At 36.3% G+C, this 12,744-nt stretch overlaps 1 protein-coding gene across 1 annotated transcript in view; it reads left to right on the forward strand.

Moving 5' to 3' along the window:
• Nucleotides 1-12,744, forward strand: part of KCNH5 (potassium voltage-gated channel subfamily H member 5) — a 334,448-nt gene that overhangs the window by 39,047 nt on the left and 282,657 nt on the right. Inside the window, exons 3-4 of the mRNA XM_082450353.1 lie at nt 328-434; nt 4,758-4,886. Of these exons, the coding sequence (XP_082306479.1) occupies nt 328-434; nt 4,758-4,886 (236 nt within the window). The remainder of the gene's footprint in view (nt 1-327; nt 435-4,757; nt 4,887-12,744) is intronic.

Raw genomic sequence — 12,744 nt, forward strand, 5'->3', positions numbered from 1 at the left:
CTTTGAACTGTGTTGTTGGGAAACTGGTATTATTTAACTAAAGCATAGTAACTAAAATTGCTGCATATTGGACTTGTGTAAAGTAAAGACTGCTTCTCTCTCTCTTTCTCTCTCTCTGTATGTTCAAAATAACTTCTAAAGCTAGATTTTAGCAGGAAGTTTAGCAGTCATGGTTAAAACATGGTTTAAATATTTTAGTTCATTTTGTGGGAGCAACATTATATTTTGCAACTAAATCCAAATAATTAAAAAAAGACAAATATATGATTTTATGTAGCATTTGAAAAGGAACACAAAACTGAAATGGATTTTTGGTGTTTTTTCCAGTTTTATGTATGGAGAATTGACTGACAAGAAAACCATTGAGAAAGTCAGGCAGACTTTTGACAACTACGAGTCAAACTGCTTTGAAGTTCTTTTGTACAAGAAAAACAGTAGGTATCTGTATTACCAATAAGGTGTGTCAACTCTTTATTAATAGTATGTCTTGGTAAGTGGTAGTTAAGCTATAGTGTAGAGAGAATATAAAACTTATTGCTTCTCTTGGCAGGAGGTACTTGTAAAAATTAGATAGCAAAATTAATAAGTAATACTTATGAAAAGCAACCTTTTGAGGACTGAAAGAAAAATATAATGCATTTCGAATGTGATTTTTTTTGTGTCAGGTGGCAAAATGTTCTGTGATTAATACTCATGGTAAAGATCCTATAGTTGTGACAGCAACTAAAAACGACAGAGAAATTCATCATTTCTTCTTACAGTTAAAGGGAAAGTTGATTGGTGTCAATGGGTATGTGTGATTACCTTTCTACACATATGTAGATGACGTGAGTATATGGTATCTACCTGAGGTGAATCTTTACCAGTATGGCCGTTTGCTAGATTCAGGCCATTTGCTGTTTTGTGTGGAAGGTGAGTGGAAGTAGTCATTACTTTCAGGATGGGCCATTCACATCTGGTAACTTTGTGTTGATTGTTGTTTGCTGTTCTCCATGATGGGACTTGTGAGTGGTCAATTGTCTGTTATATAATCACATAAGACCTCATGATATGGGTCTTAGGTAATTATGGGAGAGTCTGATGAGACTCTCCATTGGAGTTTGGAGGAAAAAAACAACCAAACAAAAAACCAACTAGTACACTCATCAACCAAGTCTCCTTTCTAATTTGTTTTCTTTGAATAGTCACTTACTTTATTTCTTTTTTGCTGCATTTCCAAACAGAGTTTTTTTTTTTTTTTAAAAGAACAGTCACTGCATAAGATGAGTCAACTTATTTAGTGTTAATGTTAAATGATAGCAAAGCCAATTATTATCTTTTTAGAAATTGATGGTTACTAAATTCTTTCCCAGTTCAGGAAACATTCTAGCTTCAACAGGAAGCGCTTGTACTGTGTTTAGTGCTGGTTGGGTTTTGCGGAGCATAATTTATCCTCCCCATTGTACCTTAAACATTTGTTCTCTATGGAATATTTAGAATTGAATTTAGGTTTCTCTTTTTATTAATAGACCATCATAGGGATAACAACAACCATAGGCATTGCTTCACAGTAGTAGTGAAGTTCCCATTACCAGTAGCACCTGGTTATGGGAGCACCGGTCTTCAGTGGTTTTATTTAAGGAACGTCCTATCATCTTATCTTTTATTTTAGAATCAAGGCTGAAAATGTATTTCTCTTTGACATCATAGCCAAATGTCTGTTGGCTTACCAACTAGAAAACAATCCATTCTGAATGATCAGCTCTGCCTTCTACAAGAGAAAAAGCCAGTCTCTAGGTGCTTTCTGGTTTTTTTTCACTAGGTCCAAATACTTACTGATAAGCTGTAGTAGACCCATATGCCAAAACTCCCTTTCATTTTTTTTTTTTTTTTTTTGCTGTGCCACAAGTCTTGTGGGATCTTAGTTCCCCAACCAGGGATCAAACCTGTGCCCCCTGCCTTGGAAGTGCAGAGTCCTAACCACTGGACCACCAGGGAATGCCCCCTGTCATTTTCATATAAGGTTGTTATCCCTCGAATGACTTCAGTATGTACCTCGAGTTTAGCAAATAATTTAAGAATATTCCATATTACTAGAGTCATTTCACCCTGGGATTTAAACAGAATAAATGAATCTTTTTCTGATTTTAAAGCTTCAAAGCCAAGTCCATAGTTTCTGATTTTCTCAAAAATACCTTTGTGGAAATTTTGTTTTGTTTAGATCCTTTAAGTCATGTTAACAATAGCTTTAATATTTCATTTCCAAAAGTTTCCTTCCAAGGTGGTTTGGATCGTTTGCTTTATTTTAATAGCTTGTAATAATTGTCTGGCCTTTGTTCAGGCCTGTCTGGTTCTTTTCAGATCTATACACTATCTATACACATGTAGCTGTCTGTTTAGAGCCAGTAGGAGTTATGGCCCATAGCACTATAGATTAAAACTCCTGTCTCTTCTGGAAAGTATCTGCATTGAGTTTTTTTTCTTTAATATGAAGAATAGATATTATCCATGCATTATAAGGCAGTTCTACTATACTTAAAAGCAGCTTTAAAAAATCTTGTAAATAGCTAAAGGCTTTTGAACAACAACTGAAAAAAGTGTGTTCTTATGACATTTTTTAATGTTAGAAAAATTCACATGCCTGTAGAGAACTGTTTTGGGAATGCCTGAATGCCAAGTCCTCCCGACACTTCCATTAAATAATTAGCTAAACACCATTTGCAGACAGGGAGATTGAGGTATCTGATTTAATATGTGTCACGACTGACATTTCAGTTTGCAGCCTCTATTCTTTAGGTCCATTGCTCTGATTAACAGTGGGCTGCTTCTACTGTTGAGAAAGAAGCAGTGGCTCTGGGATGATGACTGAAAATGGATCTTTCTGTTTACACAAAGGCAGAACTGTGATAGCTAGGGCAACTCCAAATAATCAATGCCAGGGCACTGCCTCGAGTTTCCAGCAGCTACAGGCCTCTCTACCTAACCCTCCCAGACTTCCCATCTCCTTGAACCCCAAATCCAGAATGTGGATATTTCACCAGCCAGTCAGCAGAAACTCAGCCTATTTGGAGAAATCTGAGCCTGTGACTAAACCTGAAAATAGTATACCGTGATATCTGAAAACAATTTTAAAAACAGCTCTGACTCAATGCCAAAATTTGAAAAGTTGCTGTTTTCATAGGAAGGTATGAACTGTAACATCAACTCTTTCTGTTCAGATTTCTAGCAGACCTTGGAAAACGACTTGTATTTAATGCCCCTTTCTCTCTGTTTATAACCCTGCTGCCTCAAGCTCACTGTGTTGGAACAGCCATAGGCCATGTATCTGCTAGCGTCTGGGCCTGGTGATTTGTCAAACTGTGTACATCACTCACAGTTCCTGGACACACTGTGTAAAACAAGAAGCAGAAAACAAAGAACAAGCCTTTCTGGGAGATGGTATGATTGGTTTTGAGGTCCCTGTCTCATCCTGTAATCATTTTGGAAAAGGCCATGTCCTTCTGTAGGCCCCCTGGGGTTGCAAAGGACCTGGTTGTCAGAACTGAATATTTATAGAAATCTCCTCTCTCGAATTCCCTGACTTCTAGCACCCAGTAGTTAAGTCACCCATTCTTGGGTAAATGGCAAATTCCCCTTTGTGGTGATATCGTTACCTGACAATTTTTGGCCACAGGTGTGGAGGTGCTTCTTACTGGTTTTCATTGGAAGTCACTAACAGGCTATCAACTCTCACCTAGAGATTATTAACAGATGCACATTTCACTCCCCAAATCCCAAACGGACAGAAGACTTTATGTCTTTAAGAATGAATATTTGGAGAGGCTTTACTGCCTGTGGCTTGGAAAGACTATAATGGAAAATGTGTCTTTTTGATTCTGATGGAACATTCCCTCAGTGTTTTATCATTTAATGGGTAATTACTCCTTTGAAGGCATTTCTTGTGTCTTCAGATATTTATTATTTGACCCATTGCCAGTTTCTAATTTGTCCAAATCCTAAGCCTTGAATGCTTTGAAACTCTGTGTCCTCCGGAGTCTGTAGGAGCCACTGTTTGAAGAACATGGTGACAGAGACCAGCCTCATGCTTTGAGCGAGTGAGGTTGGAAGCAGTGTCTCATGAAGATGCCTGAGACTTTCAAGGCCTGGGGACATTTTTTTTTTCTTTAACACTGCCTTAAAGGCTTCAGGTATAGCTCTGTGTACATCAGGCTTCTAGTGTTGCTGACATCGTATCTCTCTGATGTGGGGATGTGGTCAGAGCCACAGAGTTATAAGTCTATCTGACTGATGAGAGAGTCTTGAGATAGAAGCAACATTTCAAAAGTTTCTCAAAGAGGAATACTTATCAGAGCATCAGGTATTGATGTTGAAGTCGACTGGAAACACTTCTCAAAGTGACAAGGAGGAATACTCACACTTGGTGAGACTATGGAACGGAGGTGGTGAGAGCAGCAGTGGTGCAGGGACCCAGATCTAAAGGTGATGCTGGCATTGCTTAAATAGCAAGACTGCCTTTATTCCACTGCATTGTGAAATGACACCCCATGCTTTACTTTCAAATTTGATACTTTGGGTTGAAAAATATGTTCATTAATTTTTGAGCAACTGGTAGTTGATATAAAATGAAAGGTGTTTTGATTCTTTTCAGCAATTAAAATACTATTGTTTTGGTGCTGATTCCTGGCATAGCAGTTGGCAGCTGAAGGAGGAAGGAAAGCAGGAGACGATGTCATCGTGGTGGCTATGTCACGCTCTGTTGTCCTTTCTGTCTTTTACAGGAACCCCTGTTTGGTTTTATATGCAAATTGCACCAATAAGAAATGAACATGAAAAGGTGGTTTTGTTCCTATGCACTTTCAAGGACATTACGTTGTTCAAACAGCCAATAGAGGATGATTCAACAAAAGGTAATTTTCAAAGGAATTACCATCCTTAAGGATTAGCCTGTCATTTAAATATATTATTATTATTATTTTAACAGCATCCATTGGTTGAACTTGAAAACAAAATTTTACTATGTAGCCATTCTTTGGCTTTATTCATTCTAGTAATTGTCCAGAATCAGTTTTATTCAATCATATTGTTTGAATGGAAGTAGAACATTGAAATATTCATTGGTTAACTTAAATTATAAGTTAAATTATAAGAGGAATTGAGATGAGAAATAAGGAAGAGATTTCATAGAGCATTATTAATTTTGAATCAATATAATGGGAGTTTCAACACCTTCTATCATACTGAGCTTTAGAAACAAAGCTTGTGGGATTGTTTGGGTGATGTCCTATTAGAACACAGTTGATTAGTTGATTGAATTTTGTTACATTGATTAGAGCTTGATTAGTTGACTTTTCCAGGTTACTTTTCTCCCTTTATTTATTTGGTTGTTGTAGATTCTCTTGGGTAGATGTTGTTTAATTACGTAAAGAACAATTTTGTCATCCAGAAAGCGGCTGGCAAAATGCAAACATTCTGATTGGAGTCTTATTGACTATAATATTCAGAGAGACTGCTATAGAAAACATTAGTCAGTGGCATGTGCTTTTACCCCCTTTTATATGTAATTTACTCTCATTTTATTCTCTCCAATTATGTTTAAATTAGAAACTGGTGTCATATAAATGCAGAATTTCAAATACCCTCAGAAGATTTTATGAAACGTTATTTTTAATAATATCTTAGGAGACTAAAAATGGAATGTTTTCTTTACATTTAGCAAACATTGCCTTTTCTTACCTCTTTAAAAAAACTGGCACAGAAGTTTTAATCTTTTCAACTGCAATCATAATCATAGAAAAATTGCATTAGGTTTATTCCCTGCATATGAATTCATATGTATATTATATAAGTGTGTGTGTGTATATACATATGCTTAGTTTCTGGTTAGCAACAAATTGCAAGAGGAAAATTTTATGACGTGCAGAGCATTTAAAGTATGAGAAATGCATTTGTGACTATTTCTGAAAATGTGTGTGTTAAATCATCTCCTGGAAGATTGAATATTCACTTTTTGACATGTACTACCTGTTTCTCTGCCTTTACTCATAGAGCCACTGTCTAGGAAGTTTAGGATAAATTTAAATACTATTTTAAAATAGAATAGTCTTTTAATAGTGTTTAGGTTTCATGCTCCTTTGTTTTAAAATTCAAGGTGCTCCATCCAATAGCAGTAGAATACATATTCTTCTCAAACTTACATGGAACATTCACTAGATAGATCATATTCTGGCCATAAAACATACTTTGACAAATTTAAAAGGATAGAAATCTTGCAAGGTATGTTCTTAGATCACAGTGGAGTTAAACTAGAAATCAATGAGAGAAAGACAACTAGAAAACCCCCAAATATTTGGAAATTAACACATTTCTAAATAGCCCATGGGTTAAAGAAGAAGCCTTAAGATAAATTAGAAAAATATTTTGAGCTAAATGAAAATTAAAATACAACATATCAAATTTCTGAGATGCAGCAAAAGCAGTGCTTAGAGGAAAGTGTATGTCATTAAATGCATATATTTGAATGAAGAAAGTTATAAAATTAATAACCTAAGCTTCCACCTTAGGAAACTAGACAAAGAAGAGCAATTTAAGCCAAAGCAAGCTGAAGACAAGAAGTAATAAACTTTAGAGTAGAAATCAATGAAATAGAAAACAGAAAAAACATTCTAGAGAATCACTGTAACTCAAAGCTGACTCTTAGAAAAGAATATTAAAGTTAACAAACCTCTAGCCAGGCTAACCAAGAAAAATGGAGAAGACACAAATTACCAATACAAAGAATTAAAGAAGGGCCATTACAACATATTTTGTGGGCATAAAAGCATGTAAAGAAATACTTTGAACTACTTGATAGCCACTGAATTGATAACTTAGTTAAAGTGGGCCAATTCCTTGAAAGACACAAACTACCAGAACACACACTAGGAGAAATAGGTAACCTGAATTGTCCTATATCCATTAAATAAGATAATAATTAATAAACTTCCAAAATAAGAAGTGCAGATGGTTTCACTGGTGAATTCACAGTCTCTTCCAGAAAATAGTAGTACAGAGAACTCTCCTAACTCATTCTATGAGGCCAGCTGTACCATCATACCAAAACCAGGAAGACATTACAAACCAACATTTCTCATGAATGTAGATGTAAAAACCCTCAACAAAAGTAGATTGCAATGACATATTAGAAGAATTACACATAATGACCAAGTGGGATTTCTTCCACATATGCAAAGCTGGTTCAAAATTCAAAAAACAATCACTCCAATTCATTGTACCAAAAGCAGGGTAAAGAAGAAAATTCATTTGATCATATCAGTTGGCATAGAAAAAGCATTTCACAATACCCAACTCCTGTTCATGATAAAACTCTCAGCAAAGTAGGAATAGAGGGGAACTTCCTCAACTTGATAAGAAACATCTTTGGAAAACCTGCAGCTAATAGCTGACTGTATCTTAAAGTGCTATATATATTTTTTAAAATTTTTATTTTATATTGGAGTAGAGTTGATTAACAATGTTGTGTTAGTTTCAGGTGTACAGCAAAGTGACTCAGTTATACACATATACATGTATCTATTCTTTTTAAAATTATTTTCCTATTTAGGTTATTACAGAGTATTGAGCAGAGTTTCCTGTGCTATACAGTAGGTCCTTGCTGGTTATCTATTTTAAATATATCAGTGTGTACATGTCAATCCCAAATTCCCAATCTGTCCCTCCTCCCCACCCTTCCCCCCTGGTAACCATAAGTTCATTCTCTAAGTCTGTGAGTCTGTTTCTGTTTTGTAAATAAGTTCGTTTGTATCATTTTTTTTTTTTAGATTCTGCATATAAGCAATATCATATAATATTTGTCTTTCTCTCTTTGACTTACCTCACTTAGTATGGTAATCTCCAGGTCCATCCATGTTGCTGCAAATGGCATTATTTCATTCTTTTTAATGGCTGAGTAATATTCCATTGTATACGTGTATCACATCTTCTATATCCATTCATCTGTTGATGGACATTTAGGTTGCTTCCATGTCTTGGCTATTGTAAACAGTACTGCAATGAACACCGAGGTGCACGTAACCTTTCAAATCACGTTTTTCTCTGGATGTATGCCCAGGAGTGGGATTGCTCTCCAGCATTTATTATTTGTAGTTTATATATATGTCAATCCCAATCTCCCAGTTCGTCCCAACCCTCTTCCCCCCTTGGTAACCATAAGTTTGTTCTTTACATCTGTGACTCTATTTCTGCTTTGCTGATAAGTTCATCTGTACCATTTTACTAGAATCCACATATAAGTGATATTATCTGATATTTGTTTTTCTTTCTGACTTACTTCACTCTGTATGACAATCTCTAGGTCCATCCACGTCTCTGCAAATGGCACTATTTCATTCTTTTTTATGGCTGAGTAATATTCTATTGTATATATGTACCAGATCTTCTTTATCCATTCCTCTGTCTATGGACATTTACATTGTTTCCATGTCCTGGCTATTGTAAACAGTGCTGTAATGAACATTGAGGTGCATGGATCTTTTTGAATTATGGTTTTCTCTGGATATATGCCTAGGAGTGGGATTGCTGGGTCATAGTGTAGCTCTATTTTTAGTTTTTAAGGAACCTCCATACTGTTCTCCACAGTGGCTGTACCAATTTACATTCCCACCAACAGTGTAGGAGGGTTCCCTTGTAGACTTTTTGATGATGGCCATTCTGAGTGGTATGAGGTGATATCTCATTGTAGTTTTGACTTGTATTTCTTTAATAATTAACGATGTTGAACATCTTTCCATGTGCCTCTTGGCCATCTGTATGTCTTTGGAGAAATGTTTATTTAGGTCTTCTGCCTATTGTTTGATCGGGTTGTTTCATTTTTTGATATTGAGCTACATGAGTTGTTTGTAAATTTTGCTAAATGGCTATATTTTAAAATAAAATATAAATGATTGGCATATGACTTGTGACCTAACATATTCTTCAAATGAATTTCTCTTGCCATCACACATGAATGATAGACTGAGTGAAAAGCTTTTATGTCATAGACTTTTCCCTCAAAAATATTTACACCTTTATTTACATTTATATTTGATGATTATTGTTTTTTCTCATTTACTTTAAGTGATTTCATGGCACAGCTAAAGTTGGCCAAGAAAAGTATGGTACTTTCTCACAGTTCTGACCTGCTGAACGTTAATGATGGTGTCTATTTATGGAAACTGGAAGTTGGCAGCATTTTACAATGAGGCTGGGGAAAGGGTACTAATACTGAAGGACTGACCTTTATTTCTCAAGTTGGTACCACTCCATTTATCTGCCTCTACCTCCATCTCTCTGCCTCCTCACATCCACTCATTGAGCTCCTTTTCTCCTATTCTTACAAAAATGAACTCCATTCAAATAAACTCCAGACAACTCAGACCACTTGATTTTTGAGCTATGTGTTCAATAGACATGTAAATTAGACTTTATAGGGAAAATCAAACCCCATTGTGAAAAGCATTAGAGTAAAATATCTCTTTCCAGTGCCAGAATTTGTAGTGGAACAGCTTATTTTAAATAGACTTTTATTTTGAGACTCCTCCACACCTTTCAAATACATAACAGATTTCTGAAAAAGTATTACACAATGTAACTATGAATGGTGTATATGAGATACTTTCTATTATTCATGCGAGTTGTAAATATATGAAAAATTCAAGAGAAATAAAATATTTATGACCTTAAGCAATCATCCTACTATCCCTATGAAGCTAGCAGTATCAGAAGGTATGTTTTGAAAACTTGGCACAAAAATGTATCTTTCAACTTTTTAAATTGAGCCAAGGAGACCATGGAACTTTTGGGAAAGAGCAGATGAGATTTCATGATAATACTATAATATCAAAATGATTTGAGTCTAGAGCATTGAACTTGGACACAGTTATCTTACTTTTGATTCAGCCTTGGGCAACAGAGTTACTTAACATGAGCCTTCTCATGACTCTTCTAGGAGTATTTATTCTTTTTGTTTATTTTACCTATTTTTTGTTTTTCCCAAACAAAAATGCTGATTGAGCAAACATTATGGTGCAGAGACTGTTCTAGGTCCTGGAGATACAAAGTTCCTTCCGTCACATACTAATGGGGGGAGGGGGAGGCATGACAAACAAATAAGTATATAGTGGAAGCTTTGTTCTGATTGCTCTTATTTTCTCAGTAAAAGAGGAAACACAGTTATCAACTGAGAGTAAGGATGGTGAGGAGGTGAGGAGGAGGCATGAAACGGTTGTGTAGAGAGTGGAGCAGTGAGTGGCCAAGGTTAAATTCAGCAGGTTTGCTGTGCAGCACTAAGGTCCATGTGAGGCTAGTGGTTATACATTTCATTAGTATCTATGAGCATGATTATGTGTTTACTCCACCCGTGTTTAGTCACAGGTATATAGATGCTGAAGTAGGTGAGCTGGATTTAACCAGACTTGGAATTTGGTCAGGTGAGCAAGAAGAAAAGAATCAGGGAGCTCAAGGATCAAGGAGAAGGGATCAGGGAGCCAAGGATGCTTGCAAGGGAGTAGGTTGAGGGTGTTTGCAAAATTTTGAAGCAATACTTAGGTAATAAAGGCTTGGCCTAGGACATAGGAAATAGTGTTTTAGGATGCAGAACAAACAAGGGAATTCACGCATTGGAAAGCCAGGATATAACATTTTTCATCCCAGAACAAGGGCATTTTACCTTCTTAATGTGAAAAGGGGCCAGTGATTGGAGCAAAGGCCCACATCCTTTGAAGATTCGACAAAATCCCCTTCTACTTATATTGGTATTTTTACCAAGAAACTCAGACATATGGGTGAAAGACTTGACTAAACTGGCTAACTGTGAATTTTATTTCTAAATTGTATCTCGGATAGTAACTATAGCATGATGGCAGACAACTAATTTGAGCGCAGCTCTTATAATGAATCCTATGATCACCAAAACTTCATTCTAGATTAATTTTTCCCTTTAAAGTGAATGGCGCTGAGTGATGTCAACAATATCTTTGACTTATACCATGATGGATGGTAGCAGAAACTATTGAAGGGGAAGAAAACCAGCTTTGATGGAGTAGTTAATATGTGTCAGGAGCTTTGTATTCTTTTTTGCTCATTCCTATAATTCTGAAAATTAGTATTATTATCTCCATTTTACTGTTGAAGATCCTGACGCTCACAGTCTGACTGATTTCCAATCTGATGTTCTCTCTATTACACTGTGCTGCCTCATCCTTTCCAGCGGAAACATATTGCTGGGGTTTGGCCACCCTAATCCCCTGCTCTCCTTTTTCCCTACAAAGATGAAGCACAAGTTGAGAACACTCTCAACTTGTGCTTTTGTGCTGTTTTGAATCAATGGAATTTACTGATAATAATTCAGAGGCAAAAGTGTTTTTGTTATCTTTTGTTCCTGGTATTGAGGTCTTAGAACTGTTGTTCAGATGATCAGTCAATGGTACCTGATACATCATTTATAATAATACAAAGGGGAAAAATTACAGCCAAGAAATCCATTCTGTTGATTATCCCTATGTGTTCTAAAAGAGATGGTCCTAATCCCTGCCCATTTATACTGTACAGTATTTTCAAACAGATTCCAAAACTGCCAAGACACTTACAGTGTGAAATATCCTGTGCCAAATAGTTAGGGCATCTTTGTGCCAATAATTGAGACAAAAATACTTCCTGTAGAATGAAAACAACAGCAAAAATAGCAACCTTCCCCTTGTAGGAAGCCAATGGTTTTCTTTAGAGAGGAAACAACAGATGAAATATGAGTAATTATACCATGTGGTCTTTATGGCCAAGAGTATAATTGTTTACCTAAGCTTTTTTCCTATAGATTAGAGTCTTGTGTTGCAATCTGGTAGATTGATTGAACTGCCTCTGTGACTTCCTTTTATTTTTAAGATTAGGCAGTCCATGACAAAGATGTTGATTGCAACCCAATAGAGCTAAACTAATGTTTTATTAAGAGGAGTTGGCATCCTGAGCTTTTAGGATAACAAATGTTCTCATAATGCCATGAACAACTTATAGAGCAACTATTAGGCTCTTCATATTCAGCAGTCTGTTCACATTACCCTGTATCGACCACATCGATAACATCAGCGAACTGTGCTGAATAATCAATCACACCAGTTAGATCTCAGTAAAGGTGAGATCAGTAAATGTACTGCTGGGAAAAGTTAGAACTGCTGATGTGTCTTTTTTTCCTGACCTAGGCAGTGTGGCTGCTCAACTTTTTCAAAGTTTGACTGTACAGAGGGGGTTGCTGACAGATCAAATGAACTAATCTATCTAATAACGTGGGCAATTCCAGATGTGCCCAAGAGTACAAACGGATCGGCATAAGGAAATTCACTGGGGCATTGTTAGTGAAAGTGAAAAATCTAGAAACCACTTAAATGTTCATGAATAGAATATATACATGATCAGGAAAGAGCAAATGCCTAATTCTCTGAGATAATAAAGGTACAGGCAAGAATCAGGTGCCATTGTGGGTGGGTCTTGAGGTGGAGGGGACAGAAGGGAGGTTGAAGGCTGTTGTGTTTCTTGTGTCTTCAGTTCTTTGATTTTTCTTTTCTTAACTTTTTTTAAATTGGGATATAGTTGCTTTACAATGTTGTGTTAGTTTCTGCTGTACAACAGAATGAATCAGCTATATGTATACATATATCCTCTCCCTCTTGGGCCTCCCTTCCACACCCCTCCCTCCCATCCCACCCATCTAGGTCACCACGGAGCACCGAGCTGCGCTCC

The sequence above is a fragment of the Balaenoptera physalus genome, assembly GCF_965194825.1.
Source record: "Balaenoptera physalus genome assembly, chromosome: 2".
Lineage (NCBI taxonomy): Eukaryota > Metazoa > Chordata > Mammalia > Artiodactyla > Balaenopteridae > Balaenoptera > Balaenoptera physalus.